The following is a 20,222-nucleotide window of genomic DNA, read 5'->3' on the forward strand; positions in this document are numbered from 1 at the left end:
AGCAGCAGGCAGGGGGCGTGGCTAACACCGACGCGGCTCTCCCCATTGGTAGACAGCTATCCTGGTTACTAACCAACACTACTGACTGGGCACATGAGAAAACACAAGAAAACTCGTTCATTTTAAAGCTAATGGCGAACAAAGTGTAGTTTAACAAGGACAGTAAGTATGTTTCTAATATTTACATGAACCAGAATCAAATGTGTCCGCGAATATAAGAGCAAGAGCCTTTTTTTGTGTGTAATTTAATGTGTTTAAATACATGCTGACGCTAACTAGTGAGTATTTGTTATTAGCATCGATGCTAACTTAACTGCTCGCTAACGTTGCCTCTGTCACTAGCAGGAAATAATACTGCAATAAACTGTTAACCCGTTAGTTAGGTGTGTAATGTTAACAGTGAGAAACGTGATCGCTGTTAATGTCAGACTCATCAATACGATGAGCAAACGGTACCACACATCTGTAAATGCCCTGCAATAAACGTAACGTCAAGCTAAAACCTGGCTATAATAAGATGGGTAACGTTCACGTTCGGCGCGGAAATAACGGGTATTGTGTGAGTTGTCCAGCGGGTGGGGCAACATTGTAAACAAACTGCATTCAAGGACATTTATGTTTTAATGTCGCATACCTCGGGTCTCTCATCTGTGTTCCCTCTGCAGTGGTGATCAAACTCCACACAGATGCAATGATCTCTTTGAAGGATCACCAATATGGGATATATAGGATTATGTGAGCAGCAGCTGTCTGCAGCCGCACCATGGACAACGAGGTGAGCTTCTCGTCAATGTCACATTGACATCTTCTGTCATATTACTCGACATGAGGCCATATATAGAAGCTCTGTGGTTTTCTGAGCAATACACAAAGCAACGCATGTCATATTTAAGAGCAGTTGTCTCTGTTTCTCTATTCTCTGTCACTAACAAGTACGCTCTATTCTTCCTTCAATTGTCTTTGCGTCTCTTCTGATTTTAACAGATGCTGTAGCCTAGTTGACTTGTAGACACAAAGTAAGGGCTTTCTGTATTTCTTGGCATGAATGGCATGAGCTGTATCTAGGTGACTGTGTTATGCACACAACTGATGCTCCTTCCCAGACACACGCATCTGTCACATTTACCACTGGCTTTGGGTAAAGGCCAACATGTCTAAGCCTGAAGCAGACAGACATCTGATGTTTTAATGTGGATGATTTCATTTAAATTGAGTCCAGTTGAGGATTGCTGCTGGACCCTCACTTTAGAATTGTAGCTGATGTATTTGTTTATTTCTTACAATAAAACATCTGATCATGGGTGGCTTTTAAACACAAATGGTCACTTGTTCATCACTCTCTATTTCCATAACATTTCAAGTGACGGTAGATTGATAGTTGCATAGATTTGTGACACGTATTGTCAATGATGCATTATGTATCATGCAAAGACACAGTGTAGTCGCTCTAGTTCCAGTCACTGTGTCACCCCTGTAGTGTTCATACCTAATGAGTACATGGTGGCACCACCTTTTTAAGTAGAGCATGAATTTGACATGGCATGGATTCATAAGAATGTTGGGAGTATCTCTACAGGGACCTTGGCCCATGCTTCGTCAGGTCGACAGTGAAAGTATGCATGGCTAAAATGTTCTCTAAATATTGGCATGATCCAGAACATCAATGTCTTAGCGTGTACACACACACACACACACTATATCTAGCCGGAGATAAAGTGAAAACAAAAGGTGTGTTTTTCAGCAGAAAATATGGATGGATGCACATGATCTCCAACAATGTTAATGTTTAAGTACTGATCTGTTCTTATTCACATTTTTACCCTCATGACAGACACTGTATTAATATCTTCTACCATCCATGTGCCATGAGTGATTAAACAGGCACATTCGGTACCACAGACTACATTGCAAGTCACATAAATATGTTTTGTCTTATTTGTTATGTAACATTAACATCTGCATTGCATTAGCCGTATTTATATTTTATTTACTCCAGAAGTCTGGATGAACAAGTTGTTTGCTTACAGTTATGCACAGAATAAAATGGATATTGATTGTAGTCTGTGATTGTAAGTACTGGTGCAACAATGCGGTGTATTGTATACACAATACACCGCATTGGACGGTTCTCCTCAAATGTGTGTGCGTGTGCGTGTGCCCGTGCCCGTGCCCGTGCCCGCCCTCATGCTGGTGTTCTTAAAGGAGGGTACGAAGTGCCTGGGAGAGAAGCTAGCCTCGACTGTGGACGACACCCTGGATGAATATTTAATCGCCCTCCAGCAGAAAAACAGGTGAAGTGTGAGCATCGGGCTGCTGGGGAGAGACAGATTAGTTTTCACAGAGGAGTTATGGAACACCTCCATGACTTTGCACTGATTAGTTCTTGGCTTTGAGATAAACTAAATTAGTGTGTTAACTGTGGTTAAGTGGAGGTCAGAATAGCTTTAAAATGTTTCACGGCCTACTGTGAGTCTCAAACATCTGTCACATTGTTGGCCAGATCTTTACTTATAACTGTAGAGGAAGTCAACTGTTTTCTTTGCTCCTCAGGATCCTAAAGCGCCTTAAAGTCAAAGACTCCAGGGAGATTGAGTTGGAACAGCTTGAGCAAGGTTTCTCCATTTATCTTAACGGAGCCAATGCTGAAGACAATAGGAAGCAACCCAGGAGCGTCACCTCCTCACCTGTTTGGAGACATGCACGTACAGCAGGTATGCTGCTGCTGCTGGACTACGATAAACCTATAGACACTCTAAATTTGCAGTGTTATATAAGACTGTTATTTATTTATTTTAATGTGTAGAGAGAAATATTGTTCTCGTGCATGCAATACTTTTTTACACTGGAATAGAAAGTGCCATCTCATACTCATATTTTGGTTGCTTCTGTCATCTTCAAACCATATGGAGCACGAGTTAATGGCCACCACTCCTCAGTTTGTAGTTCGCTTGGTATGATCCTTCCCAGTCCCAGTGAATAAATGATAGTGACAGTTGTATTTGGCAGCCAGTTCTTCGTCCTTCCTGTGTGCCATGTGGACCATCTGCGTATGTGACTGCCTGTTCCTTCTCCACTGAGGCAAGAGTCTGCTGCAAGCTGCTCATGTTCTTCTCTGTGCCGCCGCTCATTGTCAGATGTCTGTCGAAGCGGCCGCCGGTTGACTGAAGACAGCGGTAATGTGGAGCAGACCCACAAGAAGAGGAGCCACACTGCCCCAGAAAAAGTCCAGAGGAAAGAATGGGTGCAGGTAGGGGGCTTCTAATTCCTTCATATATTAAATCCTGCAGAATACATGTTAAATATTTCCTCTTTTGGTCGTATGTAGGATTCGGTCAAAATTCGAACCGAGGGAGGACCAAGTTTGCGGATCTGTCCAGAAAAGCACTACTCTGAGGATTTTGAGCCATATGAAAGCATAGATATGGAGGTAGAGTCACGACATGATGACGCCTACTCAGCCTGTATGGGTGTTTTTTCTTAGGGGAGGGGCTATGTGTCAGATTTAGCTGTGTGTACTACTTAGCAGCTCTTTATCGCTGCTTCCCCGTCATCTAATCACCTTGTTTCCTACAGTGCTCCTGTCCACGCTCGCCTCGTAGTCCCCGCGCCCCGAGAGACACCTGCAAGGTGTCCCACTCCTTCAGCTCCAGGCACGAGAGCCAAGCAGGCAAAGCAAATCAGGAGCACAACGAGAAGGTGCTTCTCAACCCCGAGGAAGTGAAGGTGAGCAGAAGAAGAAACATGCCCAGTGTTATATTTCATCATGTCAAGGCGGCATGAGATGTAGTGAATCATCTGAAAGTGTTTCCTCGCGCTTGGGTGGGAATTTATGACATTTCTTCAGTGGCATTCGCACAAATCAAAGTGGAATGCTTAAACTGTCAGCATACACATGTTGCGTCTCAAACCAATCGCTGCCTCCATGGATGCATGCATAATCGCTGACCTTTGCAAACTAGGTTCTGCGTCGGAGCCTGGAGGTTAGCATGCGGCGAAGCAACCGCGGCTCGGCGGGGGAGGAGTCCGACGAAGAATGGGTGGAGGAGCAGATTGAGAGGGAGGAGAGCACCGAGAGTCTCGATGAACTGGGGCTGCCTCTCTCATCCTCCAAGTCCTCCTCCAACCCTCGGCCCAGTGGCTCCCGTAGCCATTTTGACTCCTCAAACCTCATTGTGCTGGACTTTGGACCCTCAACTAAAGGTAGGTTTTAGCATCCACTTTCATATGTACATTTCTATTGATTTACGGGGTGAGTCTCAATTTCCCAGAGTGATTCAATCTCCTCCATATCGACTTCATCAGCCAACTGATAGCCCTGATTCTAAAATATCCTTGTTTTGATTTTCTGTATCATTCCAGGTCGTAACATTGAACGCTCTCTGTCTGCAAAAAGGAAAGAACACACTGACACCTTTATACCCACCAAGCCCATGTTGGTGAAGAGCAAAACATTAGATATGCCACCTTCCAAAGAAATCTGGGAGGGTCAGAGTGAGTCTTAACTAATGTTGAACGCTCTTAAATGTGAAGTATACCTTCCACAAATACAAGATCATAACTCCCATCATGCCCATCTGTTAGAGAGCGTGGTGCACGATTGTTGTTTACAAGATGTCTGCTTCTCGCTTAAGGGCCGAGGAGTCGGGTGGAGAGGCCGCTGTCGGCAGCCAGAAAGCCGTCTGCCGAGGAGCCCGACCCAAAGGAGATGGCGTGCAGGGTGCGCCAGGCCATCCAGAGAGAGAATGATCCCGTGCAGAATCCTGAGCTCTTCAACCGCAACACGGTCAGCCGGCCTCACGTCGTCCACGTCCCACTGCAACTTTAGGCCCCGAATTATTAAATTCCCCTTTAACAATTGTTTTTATGCTCATTTAGAGGCACTGTGTGAGATTTTTAAATAGAGTGATAGTGTTATGGTTTATGGCTTAAGCGTATGCTTCTCTGACTCGTCTATGTTGCTTCCTCTTTATCCAGGGCAGGGGACAACAGATAATGAATGGCTTAGTGCACCGCAGCAGCCACAACAAGGAGGAGAGCAGCGTCACTGTGGCCATGCAGAGAATTACGCTTCTGGGCCCCGGGTACGCTGACAGCACATTGCACCTACACACACGGTTGCTATGGTGACGACGCACATCGGTTAGGCCAGGGATTCCCAAAGTGTGGTGCGCGCACCCCCAGGGGTGCGCGAGCTGCCTCTAGGGGGTGCGCGAGAGGAAAAATGTAATGGTGGTCTAATGGTGTAATAATTAATATTAAACATTCTCAGGGCTCTCAAGTGTCATTTCGGTCTTAACTCATGCACTCCCGCCACACATCGTATTTCTTACGCTGAAAAAAACTCTCGGCTATTTAATGTTTGAATGCAGGGGTGCGGGTGCTCAATACGTCGATCGTGGTCGCCGCAGACCCCCCCCCCCCCCCGTCAACAACTCTTCTCGGCTCGATGCTGGCGCGCGTAACGCTCAGCCGTGATGCGCGCACAGGTGAGCACACGCTCACTAGCACCCCCCCCACCCCCGTCAACAACTCTTGCATTCTGTTGCGTTTTTTTTTAAGGTGTGGGGGATTGGGGGTGCATGAACCCGGTCGGGATGTAGAAGGGGGTGCGTGGTCTAAAAAGTTTGGGAACCCCTGGGTTAGGCCATTTAAAGCATGGCGACTACCCAGCTGTCCGCTAGTTAGGGAGCTAGATGGCTCATTTTCTGAGCCGAAACAAAGTTGTATACTATCTATCTGGTGATTAGCAATGAGCTGTGACGAGCGTGTGTGGATGAAGCAGTACGTTGTTAAATTTGACCAGAGATGAACTGATAAGTTTCTTGGAAAAAAGTCATTCAGCATTTATTTAAGACCAATCGACTAAAGAAATCTTTCAAATTGGACCAAGACAACCGAATAGTCAGAAAGTGATGGTGTGGGCACCCTCTGACAATGAAGAAATATTCATCATCACAGGCACTTATCATTAATTTGAAGGTCAGGCACCGGAGACGAAGCTGTGGAGCTGAGGATGTGATCCTTTTTCTCTTCAGGCAACAACAGAAACTGCTGAAGGCCTTGGAGAAACTCGAAGCAGGACCCAACGACAACATACCTCAGAGTTTTAAAACGGACTACAGCAAGCAACCGGTGAGTCAGTAGCACCGTCTCGCAGCATGAATAATCCCAACACCACGGGTGTGATCGACACATACGTTTACCCAGGCACTTGTGAATGTATTTTTTTAAATAATCATTGCAGAGAAAGATATCTTCGGCTGAGGTCACCCCTGCGTTATACGTTACCATGGAGATCCTGTCGAACTGGGGGAACGCTTTGCAGGTCGGGCTGACGGAGTTGCAATTCTTCTGCCTCCGAAACAAGAAGCTGTATGTGTCTCCTCACGACCTGGACATCAGAAACACCGACTACCCCGGGAATCTGGGGGCACTCGTCAACGGGAAGGTGAAGGTGAGCCTCCCCTCATTTAGCTAGTGTCATCACAAATGCAAATTATTATTTGGATGAAATAAAAAATCCAGTCAATCCTTTTCCAGCATTCACAGACATTTTGGAGACAGACATTCGCAGGATTGCACATTAATTATGACTATTCCATTTTATTGTTCCGGTAGGCCGTGACGGTAAAGTGTGCACGATAACAGAGCTTTAATAACTAAATAAGATGCTGCGGTCGTTTCACATCTGTCTGTTGTGTAAAAGGCCTCTTACATACAATGCTGCAAAGTGCAAACATTTGTGGAAACAAAATCTCACTATTTACATGAACAATGTGTTTTATTGATTTCTTTTGTTTATTCTCTTGGGTTGACAGACCACCAAAGAGCGTCACATGTGGACGTGCCCGCTCCACCCCCCTATCCAGCTCTACTTTATCATCAGGAACACTGAGTGCTCCCCAGACTTCGGGATGTCTTGCATCAAAATCTGGAACTACAACAGAAGCCTCAATGTATGTGCTTTTTTTATTTATTTGTGGAAATTTTGTTCAACAAAATGTGTTTCCACATAACTTTTGATTTTGTGCAGAGATTATTAATTTAGCTGTCTGTAGATCTCGAGGACCTGAATCCAACATGCTTGTGTGTTGTCACGATAATGCAGGCACATGTATGTGCGTGGTTCCGTCAGGGTCGGTCCTCTCTTATCATTGGCCGGCTGATCTGCCAGTCACACTGTCCTAATGTGGAACAGTGAGAGATTAGCCTCAGAGGATTAGTGTGTGTGTGTGGGGGGGGGGACGTGCACTTCTACCTCTCAACCTCACTGCTGTTCATAGAGGGCTACAAATACCCCGCCGTATCTCTTCCTATGTTACCATAGTGATCTAGAGTTGCGTGATGTCTTGAACCTGGAAGGTAAGGAGCTGCTGATGGGGATTAGATTCTAGGTTAACTGTATATTACTGTCTCTGGGATTGAACATATTTGAGTTGGGCTTCAGCCATGACTTCGTATCTGAGTGCTAATTACTGCTAACTTAGAGGACTCTTACATGCATGTAAATGTATAAATTATACGTTACGGACATTTCCCAAGTGATATCCAAAATCTTGAATAATCAGGCATTTTGTAGCTTTTTTAATAAATAAATTGAAGTTCTGTTTCTTTTTTAGGATCTTGACATTGGTGCACGGCATATAAAGCTGTACCTTAACAGCACCTTGGTGTTTGAGGGTGAGCTGGAGAAGGGCTGCGGCAACCAGGTCTTCGACTACAGCACCACAATTGACCTCCAGGATTTCCAGGTTTCAGACGCCTTGTTTTCCAGCCCTGTGACCTCAGGACAGAATGTACGGGCGACCAGCCCCCAGCACCATGAGGGTGGGGAGGGCGGCAGCACCCAGCACCAGCGAAGTTGGAATCAGCAGCCATCAGACGCGGGCCAGGCGATGATGGACATGCAGGAAAAACCACATTCACTGCTCCCACCCATCGCTCCTTCACCGGCGGGGGTTTCACCCTCAACTCGTTGCTCCTCCACCCAGAGAAACTCTTCTGACCCGTCGGTCTCAGAGGAGCCTCTCTCTCAGCAGCCTGCGCCCATGGAGCAGACGGTCACCACCCAGCCGTCCTCCTCCCGGGTGGCCCCGCAGTGGCTGCAGCCCCTGAACAGAGGCGCTCCGGAGGGCTGCGAGGCCAGCAGGGAGAGGCCCCGGTGGCTGGTGCCTCAGCACTCCGCAGAGCCCAAATCTCCCTCGGCCTCGTCGTCGTCCTCCTCGATGCTCCCGGAGCTGCCGTGTAACCCTGGCCGGGTGTGTAGGATAATCGAGGGGGCAGCAAACGGGGGTCATTGGAAGGCGGACTCTGACCTGCTGGAGGAGCTGGCGGAACAGAAGTCGGACCGGCCCGTCAGCGGGCGCAGGAGCTCCTTTCGAAACAGTGCCGTCATTGCAAGGCACCCAGAGGAGCCGCATCATAACGCTGCTGCGCTGTCAACCACGGGTAGGAATGTGAAAGTTATGATACCAGAAACAAAGGGAGATTTTTATGTTGACATTGTGCTTTTGTTTTGTGCCGTATTTCACAAATTAGGGCTCTCAGAAGTTATTAAAACTCTGGATTTAATGTAATAATCTCTTAAAAGGATAACTAATTTGTTAGTTAACTCTACCAACTCCCAAACAAGGAATCGGAAGAAAGACTTAGCAGACAGTGCGTCAGGGTTCTTCACCCAAATACCGAAAGGCTTTGCATGAGTACTATCTTCATCACAGAGACAGAGGAGATGTTTAAATGTTTAGGCAGTTTACAGTCCTACAAGAAAAAGGCTTATCTTAATTCTTAATTCTGCTTGTTCGTGAATAACATCAGTCTTTCTGTGTTCTCCAGAGGAGCCAATGTCGCTGATGAACACGAGCAGGAGGCAGCACACCTCTCTCAGCCAACAGGATGACACCCTCATGGAGTCCTGGGACTCTCTGACTAAATTCAACCAATTCCAGCGCGGACGCATCTCCAACATGGGGTTCGAAGGCGACATCTTTGACGAGTTCCTCCAGCGCCAGGGCCGTGGTCCACCGACAGTCCCGGTCAACCTCTCCACGGCACCCAGGAGCCCACATTCCCCCGTCCCCGCGCAGGGGGCGCTGTGCGAAGGCCTCGATGACGATCCATCCACGGAGCGGGAGGACGAGTTTGAGATCCCCGTGCTGCCGCTGGGCCAACGGCTGGTGCTCAACATCCTGTCCACCTGGGGCGATCGCCACTACGTGGGCCTCAACAGCCTCGAGGTGTTCAGCTCCAGCGGAGCGCCCCTGCGGCCCGCTCACATCTGCGCCGACCCGCCGGACATCAACGTCCTCCCCGCGTACGGCAAAGATCCGCGCGTGGTCACCAACTTGATCGACGGTGTTAATCGTACCCAGGACGACATGCATCTGTGGCTGGCGCCGTTCACGCCCGGTCGCAGCCACACCGTCTTCCTGGACTTTGGCGCTCCGTGCCAGGTGGCCATGATCCGTGTGTGGAACTACAACAAGTCACGTATCCACTCCTTCCGAGGGGTGAAGGAGGTGGAGATGCTGTTGGACGGGATGTGCATCTTCAGGGGCGAGATCGCCAAGGCTTCCGGGACCCTGTCTGGAGGTAGCTGACCGCAACGGCCTCACACATCGTGTTACGCTCCTTGTGTGTGTGTGTGTGTGTGTGTGTGTGTGTGTGTGTGTAGCTTTTGATCCAGCTCTTCATTTGTTCCCACTCTGCTGCCACTTCAGAGCTGGACCAATTTGGTGACACCATCCTGTTCACGACTGACGATGAGATCCTGGAGGCCATGTCTCGTTATGATGAAACCTTCCTCGGTGACGCTGAGGGTCCTGAGGGCCTGGTTGCGGAGGAGGAGCTGCAGAGGCCACGCACCGCGAATGGAGAGGGGGAGGAGAGACCCTTCACACAGGCTGGCTTCCGGGAAGCAGACCTCAAAGTGAGTACATGGCTTATCAGCACTGGGGGCAGTTGTGTTTGCCTTATTTCCATCTGTGACCCCAAACATTCAATTCATCAGTTCAGCTCAATTAAATTAAAATTCATCGTGCAGGAACTAAACAGTATTTGTAAAGACGGTAACAGGCATCAAGAGTAAATTAGCCATCGCAGCATCTAGAATACAGTGTCACACTGTTCTAGTTTCAATCTGTTTACATGTTGTCTTAGTTAAAACTCCACCTCAACCCCACTGTGAATCAGTCCGAGGAAAACATGGAGCTTATTCCTGGGATGTACACCGGAAAGTGTGAGTAGATCCTCGGCATCCCGTCGTCACACGACCGGTTTCTCTGTTAATGGATCCTCCTAATGGCGTCCCCTCCTCTCCAGGCCTTCGACTAGAGCTGGTGTTGACGTGGGGCGACTCCCACTACATGGGCCTGGCCGGTTTGGAGGTGGTGGGGAAGGACGGAGAGAGTTTACCCATCGACATCGGCATGATGGCGGCCTCTCCCGGGGACCTGAATGACCTGCCCGAGTACGAATGCGACCTGCGCACACTCGATAAGTACGCCTGACACTATGCGGAGAAGGTTGAATACACTGTTGTTGGTTTTTTCATGTTCCGTAGATGTTGTAGAATAATGTTTATTTTTGAGTGATCATTTCCTCCCTCTACTCTGAGTATGAATACATGACATGTCACTCTCTTACACCCTCACTTCCCCTCACCCCGCTCTCAGAGAACTCTCCAGGGTCTTAGATCGGATCATTTCTGTGTGTCTGCTGTCGGCTTCAACGTCTGTTTTCTTTACAGACTTATAGACGGCCACAACATCACCACTGATGATCAGCACATGTGGCTGATCCCGTTCTCCTACGGAGAGCCACACACCGTGGACGTGACATTCAACAAGGCTCAGACTATTACTGGACTCCGTATCTGGAACTACAACAAGTCCTCTGAGGACTCTTACAGAGGGGTGAGGAACTGTTTCTGTCGGGTATAAATTATGGAACAGTGTCTGTCGCTTCAGGTGGAGCCAGAGATCAACTCGTGTGTCGGGAGGACATGGATTAGATATTAGTTTCCATTCAGGAGACGATAATAAAACATATTTGGTTCAGGTGAAGGTCATCCACGTGTTCATGGACGATGTCGCCATCTCCCCACCGGAGGGATTCCTGATCAGGAAGGGACCCGGCAACTGTCACTTTGACTTCGCCCAGGAGATCCTCTTCATCGACTTCCTCCAGACGCCCACCGACAACCGGAGCACGGAGGAGTTCCACAAGTAGGAGTCGTACATTCAATGTGCACGAACTGCTTTTTCATGCCGAATTTTGGGGAAAACTTGCACTTATTTTTAATGTTGTCGTCTCTAATTCAGAGGACGCTCTAAGAGGCAAGAACAGGCCAGCATGGACTATGAAGCTCCCATCATGCCTTGCGGCTGTATCCTGACATGCAGTGGAAGACATGATGCCTAATTCCTCTACATGCGGCCATGTTTTGTGCCACAGTAACGGCTGGTTTACACTCCAGTCGTGCTTTAATGATAATTACTTTTCGATTATTATTTCTAAATATAGATGTGCGTGTGTCTCGTCATCGATTCACAGAAAATAGAGGATCTGTTCAGATGTTTGTGTCTGAAAAATCACTCCAACATTCACTAATCCCAATTTCTACAGTGGGATTTATGACATTTACTGTATAAAAAAAATCATTGACAAAGTCGTGCACACTTTCATGGTCACTATTTATTTATTTATTTTGTAATCATTATTTTTGAGGGATGTCAGATTCTCCATTGAATGATAAGCGGGTAAATAAAGTGCACTATATAATATATATATAGTGAATGACTTGGACTTTCATGTTATATTCCTTGACCTTTACGCATCAGTCATCTTTCAGCTGCAGCTGTTAACGACCTGGGGCGACCCCTACTACATCGGCCTCAACGGCCTCGAGTTTTACGACCAACACCACGAGAAGATCGGCCTCAGTGACAACAGTATCCTTTCCTCTCCGTGTTCACATTGCCCGTCACTGCACCCGCCTCCACAATCCCGAGTATAAAACCTCCTCAGCGCGACATCTGTCAGACATCGCCGCTTTTCCCGACAGCGTGAACGTCCTGGACAACGTGAGCGGAGACGTGAGGACTCCGGATAAATTAATAGACGGAGTCAACAGCACCCACGACGGAAGGTGCATGTGGTTGGCCCCGATGCTCCCCGGACTGGTGAGGATCTGAGAGAGAGTGAGTTCAGCTACCGCTCCCGGAGGAGAGCGCTCCATCACGTCTGTGTGAGCGTATCGGTTGTTTCCACGCAGGTGAACCGCGTGTACGTCGTCTTCGATCGGCCGGTGAAGGTGTCTATGATCAAACTGTGGAACTACTCCAAGACGCCACAAAGGGGAGTGAAGGAGTTTGGGGTAAGCCTCTCCGTCTGCTGTGAGATGAGCAATCTCTTTATTTTTTACAAGTGCAGCAACTGGTCCGCCCCTCTGTGTGAACAGCTGTTGGTGGATGACCTCCTGGTGTATAACGGCGTGCTGGACAGCGTGAGCCATGTGGCTCGAGGCATCCTGCCTACCTGTGATCCGGTGGTGCCCTACCACACCATCCTGTTCACTGACGACACCTACATTGCACACCGCGAGAAGAACACCGTCATCAGGTACCCCGTGCTTTTTAGGGTGTAGATCAGGGGTGTCAAACTCATTTTCACCGTGGGCCACATCAGCATCAAAGGGTTGTAATGAAATGTATTAAACTTCTTAACTACTCAAACATATTATGAAATAACTCTTTGCATTTGATTATTGTTTATTTGAGTGTAAACATATTGTACATAAGAGCATTTCTCTAATATTATGACAAATCTATTTCATTTGAAACCTTCAAAATAAATGCACAGGATATTTTTCTTAAATGTCTTGAAGAAGAGGTGATCCTATGTCTTTCAAGTTGTCAGGGGCCACATAAAACGATGTGGTGGGCCGGATTCGGCCCACGGGCCTTGTGTTTGACACCTGTGGTGTAGATGAATGATCGACTACTTGGTTTTCTTTTCTTTTTTTCACTCTTTTTATTTTATTGAGAGTGGGCTCAGGGATGCAGAAGAAGATGCACTCTGATGAATATCAGCAACCAACCATTAATATCTTTATCGATAAATACAGAAGGAACTAAGACGTAGTTTTTCAGTTTCACCCTTTCCTCCCGTTTTTCGGGAGGAACACAGATGGTTGAACCCATGTATATCCCTTTTTATATCCGTTGTGTCCACTGCAGCCCCCGTGGGAGCAGACACGCCCCACGGTAAGTAACAGAGCTTGTGAAAGCCTCGCTTCAGCACCCCCCGGTGGTCAATCCCTGTAATGAAGATTCCTGTAGTGACCTCAGATGTCCCCCGCCATCCCACACACCCTCCTTCCCATGCACTTGACTTGTGATGCCCCAGAACATTCTCCCTCCTTTGTCGCCTCTCTCACTCCAGTATTTGGGCTAAAAGTTTTGAGTTGTTCCAGTTCTCATAGGCGCCACCGATTTTGCTGACATGTTATCTGCCGTGTCTTTGTTGCAGTAACTACGTGGAGGACCAGGATGTAAAGATGACCAACGAGAATCAGATTGTGCATCACAACAACAAGAAGCAGACAGCAGATCCAGGTGAAACAATCGGACGTTTTCATACACAGTGCTCGTCAATCATCATCAGTACATATTAGTCATATTGCCGTGTCCTAATTCTTAACTAAAAGCTCCTTTGCTCCGCCTCGTTGCAGCTCTTCGGCCTAAAACCTGCATGACTGACGGCGGGAAACTCGGAAAGAGGAGGTACTGACGGACAGACAGCGGATCTGAAAGAGAGGAAGACTGTTTGAGCCCAATGGACCACTTCTCAACGTTTACTCTCATTAAAGACCCAAAGCAGCCGTGGTTTGTAATAGTAGCTCACATGGGCCACACTGAAGAGAACAGCTTGCATAGATAACGGTACACACACACACACACACACACAGGATTCCACTTTGTGGTTGAATCCCTTTCCCCCCCCCACCCAGACACTTTATCCTGAACCTGCACTGTCTGCTGCCCCCCCCCCCTCCCCCCTCCACAGTGCCAGGGTGAACCTGCGAGGCTGCATTTGATCAGTCTGTTATTGTGCCTCGTACTCAACACTATATCCGCGGCTGCTACGTGTGACTCGTGTGCTGCATATTCAAAATGCTGCTTGTGGCGTGCAAATACTTACAAAATAAAAATAAAAACAGAAGCTCCGAGGCCACTTGAATACACTCTGGCATCAGGGCGTGGCTGATGTGACGGTTATAACGAATGAATCATATCCACTGATGAGCCTTCGATAGTCAGCTCTCTGCCTCCATGAGAACTGACTCACTTCACCCCATCGTAATGCTATGCAGACACTAATTTATATATATAAATATATATGTTAATGATTTATAGCTGTTGGCTAATATATTTACAAGCCAAATGCTTTTACTTGGAAGTGCTTCCAGAGAGATTTTCACGATTAGGTCAGCGGATTTTTTTCTGCTTTGCATCAAGGTGAAAAACTAATTGTTTGCAATCCAAGTGACCTTTTATCAAAGTGGATATATGCGGAAGATTTGAAAGGGGCAGACATTTCATGAGCCATTGAAGCTGTTTTAGAAATTTGGTTGGAAATCGAAGAAAATAAATCTACATTTGCCAATTTCGATTTTCAGTAGATTCAGTAACGGGCAACTTCTAATATGCAAATACTATAACCTTACCTCAAATTGAGAATAATTATCTTTAAAAAGGGATTCATCTGATTCTACCTTCACTATATTTCTTGGTAATTGATGTTGTACTATTAATTCATTCAATATTTACTGTACTTGTTGCATGGGAAATTAGCTGTTATCTTTAATTGGTAGACATTTTTATTTGGAGGAATTTTTACCCTTTACTCATGATGGGAGTAATTGTATATGAAATGCACTTTTATGTGTTTTTATTTCAGTTCAACAGCAAGAATGGTCATTATTACTCCCATTCCTGCTCTATTATTGTATGTGTGACATTTAGGTTTTTTTTTTTTATTTAATTATTTTTCGAATCTTGATTAAACATGTATATTTGATGTTGGTTTATTTAAAATGAATAGAATAAAGAATAAAAAAAGGTTGTTGTGAATTGTGAACTTGTGTGGACTTATGAAAAGATTATATCTTTTCAGACGTATAGCTTTGGAAATGGCAGTCCCGGATTCTTCCAGGAAAAGTCCTCTCTCCTCTGGTCATCCCATTATTGGTCATAAAGTACACACACGTACACACACACAACAAACAGGTTATTGATACAAATGTAATTTCTGATATTTAATTTTCATTAAACATGTTAAACCTACGTATATATTATATTAAATAAGAACATAAAATAAATGATATATTGTTTTAATGAATATTTAATTTATGGAAAAATTATATATTTGTCAACGAGTAAGTGAAATAAAAATGTGTACGCATCTAGTAGCTTGACTGCATAATACCTGTTTGAAAGTCTAGTTTTAATCTCGTAGTTTTTTAAATGTCTTTAATAATTCACTTGTTTGTTTCGGCTTGTAAATATTTCATTATTGTTAATTTTATATTCAGAAGCGAGAGACGAGCCCTCACGAGCCCGTCTCCCCCTCCACTGCATAATCCCGGTTTGCAAGTCTAGTTTTAGTCATTACATTCTTGAAATGTCTTTAGTAATGCATTTGCATGTGTTTGTATTTTCCCTGTAAATATTTCAATGGTTGTTCATTTTACATTTAGAATTTTCTTTTTTTTCTTCTCCTGATTGTGTTTGGACTTGTTCACCTCGGGGCTAACGTCTGGTGACACCTCATCTGTCTGTACAAGTTAGGTTCTCAGTTGTCAAACTATTGGTGAGAGAGGAGCATCAGCTGCACGTGTGTGTGTGTGTGTGTGTGTGTGTGTGTGTCTATCTATATATTTACACTGTGATTTAATTGGGATCTGGTCATTGCGAAATCTGAATGGGTAAGAAACATTTAATTTCCACATCAAGAGTTGGTAAAGACACACTGGCTAAGATTTTTTAAATTTTCTTTTTCAAAAGTTTAGTTTATGATCATTTGGAGGAAGTAATTTATGTTTCTTGTTGGACCGACCCAAAATCATATAAACACAAAAATACAATCTTTGTATTGCTTGCATAAAATAACCAATAGTCAGGTATCATGGAAGCTGCTACTGACTGAATAAAGCGCTACTCTGCAGGGACACTTTTCTTTGAGTTTGTCCTCATGTTTTCCACCATGGAGAAACCTCCAGAGCAGTTTATAACAGATCCTCCCTACTACTGAGGAAGCTCTTTGAAAAAAAATGCTCATTAAGACTGTAAACACGGCTTCTGTCTGGGACCCTTGATGGGTACAGATTAGGACGTGTTTCCTAAAGTGTGGCCGCCCTCTCAAACCTCAATCCTGTGCCCTTTTGGAGCGAGAGAGAGAGAGAGAGAGAGCGAGAGAGAGCGAGAGAGAGAAGCTGGTGTGCACATGAACGTTCTGTTGGACACAATTTCTATTTGTTCGCATCTTCCTTTGGTTTGTTATCCGACTGGGAAAAGACAACGAGGACAACATTGGAAAACCGCTTTCAGGATCATCAGAGAAGGTAGGTGTTGTTATGCTAAACCTGTTATTCTTAAAAGCTGTTTTATGTGGAAACTTCAGACAGACAAGTGCACACAAGTAGCAGCTTGTAGCAGATACAGGCTGTAGTCATAAAGTCACTAATAATCTCCCACTGTTGGGTTCAACTGTTTTCTCTTACAATCTCTTTAAGATCAAGTGTTGAATTAACCTAAATCTGACTTACATTGGGTTTCTTAATACAGGCAAATGTTGTTCTTTTATTCTTTTAGTGCTTATATCTATTATGGCAGGCGGTATAATCATGTTTAATTTTTGGTTTCAGGTCATTGGAGCGGGAACCTCGCCACTGTGGGCTCATAAACCTGAAATCGACTGTTGACCTGAAGATTGGTCCGATTTCATCTCACCATGAGTCACGATTGAATCAATTCCAATAAGACAGTTTAGTTTCCTTCTTGAACCAGAAACGTACGGACGGATACATTGACGAGATTTTTTTTTTAAAAGAGCCATATCCAGAAGACGAAATCATGAGCGAATGGGGCTTCCTCGGCGGACTCTTTGACAGCCTCCAAGCCCACTCGACGATGCTCGGCCGTTTCTGGCTCTTGCTCATGCTTGTCTTTCGGATTCTGATCCTGGGAACCGTCGCCAGCGACCTGTTCGATGACGAGCAAGAGGAGTTCGCCTGCAACACCCTGCAGCCGGGCTGCAAGCAGGTGTGCTACGACATGGCCTTCCCCATCTCCCAGTACCGATTCTGGGTGTTCCACATCGTCCTCATCGCCACGCCGTCGCTGGTCTTCCTCATGTACGTCATGCATCACGACAACAAGAGGGACGCTCGCTCTAAAATCCGCCGAAATAGCAGGCGGGTGTACAGGGAAGACCTCCATTTGAGGAGGATGTACGTCGTCAATGTGGCGTTCCGCATATTCGCAGAACTCGGCTTCCTGGCAGGCCAGTGGAGGCTGTACGGCTTCAAGGTGGAGGCCCAGTTCCCCTGCAGCCGCTTCCCCTGCCCCTACACGGTGGACTGCTTCACCTCCCGCCCCGCGGAGAAGACCGTCTTCCTCTGCTTCTACTTCACCGTGGGGGTGATATCGGCGATCTCCAGCTGCGCCGAGCTTCTCTACAGCTCCTTTAAGTGGTTCTGCGTGAGCCGGCTGCCCTTGGCCCCGGAGAGCTCCTGCGTCTGCCACAACCTCCTCAACATCAAGCATGAGGAGGTGCAGGAGGAGGAGGAGGAGGAGAAGCCACGAGGAAGGACGGCGTCGGAGCCCGGCAACACAAGGCCGAAAGGGGGATCGGTGAGGAGCGGCGCCAGCAGGAAGGTCTCCGGCGTCGGCCACAAGCCCAGGGGAGGCAAATATGTGAGCACCAGGACGTTCATGGTGTGAGGCGGCCATGATGCTACGTGATCGTTAGAGCGATGCTCCTCGTGCCTCCTCGCTCTTTCGAGGATATCACATGATAACGAAGAAAGGGTGTTTCATGACTGCAGACATCATGAGGAAATGCTCGGGAGAGGTCGCAGGAACAGGAAGTGAACGCCGACAAAAGGAGAGCGACGGCTCCGATAAGGCCGGCGCGCGTTGTTGATTTGTTTGCTCTCACGAATCAGACCGACCCGTAAACAGTTCGGGGGGAGGGTGGAGCTTGATACACTTGTGTAACACTGACTCTGTCTCTGTTTCAAAGATAATGGGTTGTGTGCCACGCCCTTCCTAACAATAGTGAACGTTGTGTTATTCCAGTGATTTTGGGACATTGAAGTTAAAATCTATAGATGAAGATAACTGCCGGAAACCGTTTCCTGGCATGGCACACACACTGGAAACGGGCTCTCACGGGCTCAGTGATCTTTCATCCAGATGTTTTACTGAATGTAATGAATTGTTAATATATTTAATTTTCTTTGCACGATAAGATATGTATGCTTATCTTTTTTTGTTTAATTGCACTGTAAAAAGTTAAGTGGAAACCATATCAGAATGAGATGATTTGTCATCTGCTACTTTTAATCTCAAAAATTACATTTTATTCTCTCACTCAAAATGTGATTTCTATTTAATCTTTTTTTAAATCACTCTTCATCCAACCACATTAATAGGATATGGTCCTTATTAACCGTATCACTTGGACACTCGTTAAACCTGCCTCATATCATCACCTGCAGAACATTAGAAATACACTCAAAAATGTGTTTCCCTTATTATCAGATCAAGTTTTTATAAATAAAAAAATGGAAATATGTCTGGAGGTCATGTTTTCAACCTACCACCTTGTAGTCAGACGTTGACACCTGCACAAAATAACAAAACACTATTCTCTCTCCCCGTTATTAGTTTATTTTCTAAATGTATTTCTTAGGAAATCATCAGTAAAAAAATTCCATATAAAACTTCAGGAATTTACAGGAATATATTCTGGAATAATATTTGTAGAAAATACTTTGATAACGACAACATCACCAATCGTCTTCCCTTCCTCCTTCTACTCAGTGTTGTTTTCTGTCTCACCACTAGGTGGCAGCATTGAAACAGAAACAAACACGCCCACTTGAATTATTACGCTCTCTTCAGCAATATGACTTAATTTGACACCTGACAGCCTCCACCCGGCTGAGTTCCCACTGGAACATTTATTTCCCGAGACCTCTGCATGACACCGCGTCGTTAATTTGTGTAAATCATGGAGCCAAACGTAAGGACCTGAGTCTCTGTTCTGATTGGCTGCTGTATTTGCACTGAGCAGGCTCTCAAACGCCGGACACGTGGTTGTCATTCGAAGACTTAAGCAGTCAGAGATCTGAGTAGCTCATCTAAACACAAAGTAATCTAAATACTCTCCAAAGAAGCGTATTTCTGACTCAAAAACACACCCACACGCACACACACACACACACGCACGCATGCACATGCCTCCTGCTGTTCCCGGGATGCATCATGTATGCAGATAGCAAAGCAGTGCAGGCTCTTTGATGTGCATGGAACAGAATTCTAGATGTGTTTTATGAAACCGCTCGAGAGGGGAGGAAGGAAGGATGAAAGGAAGGATGCAAGGAAGGAAGGAAGAGGGACTCCAGTCAAAACTTTCCTTGTTTCCTTTTGTTTGCCGTGCGTCTCCTCCACCTTTTCATGTCTGCCTCGTCGAACTGGAAGTCTAGCCTCTTTCCGTCCTTCTTTACCTTCCTCCACAACGCTTCCTTTCTTCCTTACCCCCCTCTTTCGTTCCATACTTCCGCCCCATCTTTTTCTTCTGAATCTGGGAAGGCCTCAAAGAAAAATGTAGGGCATTTGTTTCCAGCGACTCCCTTCACACCGACTCGGAGGAGGCGATGGAAGCGAAAACATCTTTCTCTGCATCTCTCGTCTCCTCCTCTTCTTCCTCCTCTTCCTCCTCTGTTCTCTCTCCTCCTTGAATGAGACACTTCAGGGGCTCCATTTGCTCTGTGGCTGTGTCCCCAGTCCACTCGGTGCAGCTGACTGACACCTCCACGAGCTCTCAGAGCGTCTCCCGTTCTACCGAGTCATGTCGACAAGAAGCTTTTTCTTCTTTTTCAAGGCGGTGAATTCAAGAGACGTCACTCCAGACAGCGACGGCTCACTCAGCCG

At 46.1% G+C, this 20,222-nt stretch overlaps 2 protein-coding genes across 4 annotated transcripts; both read left to right on the forward strand.

Annotated features, from left to right (window-relative positions):
* Nucleotides 1-96: 96 nt before the first annotated feature.
* LOC130204059 (katanin-interacting protein) lies at nt 97-16,238 on the forward strand. 3 transcript variants are annotated; one of them, XM_056430556.1, is made up of 29 exons: nt 97-162; nt 666-775; nt 2,203-2,291; nt 2,551-2,711; nt 3,135-3,247; nt 3,326-3,427; nt 3,574-3,723; nt 3,960-4,200; nt 4,360-4,491; nt 4,632-4,783; nt 4,975-5,081; nt 6,036-6,132; nt 6,245-6,454; nt 6,819-6,956; nt 7,620-8,448; nt 8,836-9,591; nt 9,720-9,928; nt 10,159-10,237; nt 10,321-10,498; nt 10,748-10,913; nt 11,059-11,225; nt 11,322-11,386; nt 11,841-11,951; nt 12,043-12,182; nt 12,275-12,376; nt 12,461-12,621; nt 13,239-13,265; nt 13,531-13,616; nt 13,733-16,238. In XM_056430556.1, exons 2-29 carry the CDS (start codon nt 764-766, stop codon nt 13,789-13,791), a joined length of 4,839 nt encoding a protein of 1,612 aa, XP_056286531.1. In that variant the 5' UTR covers nt 97-162; nt 666-763; the 3' UTR covers nt 13,792-16,238. The 3 variants fall into 3 exon arrangements, with proteins under 3 accessions (XP_056286531.1, XP_056286528.1, XP_056286529.1); XM_056430553.1 differs by lacking the exons at nt 97-162; nt 666-775 and having other exon boundaries at nt 1,627-2,291; XM_056430554.1 differs by lacking the exons at nt 97-162; nt 666-775; nt 13,239-13,265 and having other exon boundaries at nt 1,627-2,291.
* Nucleotides 16,239-16,300: 62 nt separating this feature from the next.
* LOC130204061 (gap junction delta-3 protein-like) lies at nt 16,301-18,861 on the forward strand. The gene is made up of 2 exons (XM_056430560.1): nt 16,301-16,624; nt 16,928-18,861. The coding sequence occupies exon 2, from the start codon at nt 17,136-17,138 to the stop codon at nt 18,003-18,005; it is 870 nt and encodes a 289-aa protein (XP_056286535.1). The 5' UTR covers nt 16,301-16,624; nt 16,928-17,135; the 3' UTR covers nt 18,006-18,861.
* Nucleotides 18,862-20,222: the final 1,361 nt, after the last annotated feature.

Source organism: Pseudoliparis swirei, chromosome 13, assembly GCF_029220125.1.
Source record: "Pseudoliparis swirei isolate HS2019 ecotype Mariana Trench chromosome 13, NWPU_hadal_v1, whole genome shotgun sequence".
NCBI classification, from domain to species: domain Eukaryota; kingdom Metazoa; phylum Chordata; class Actinopteri; order Perciformes; family Liparidae; genus Pseudoliparis; species Pseudoliparis swirei.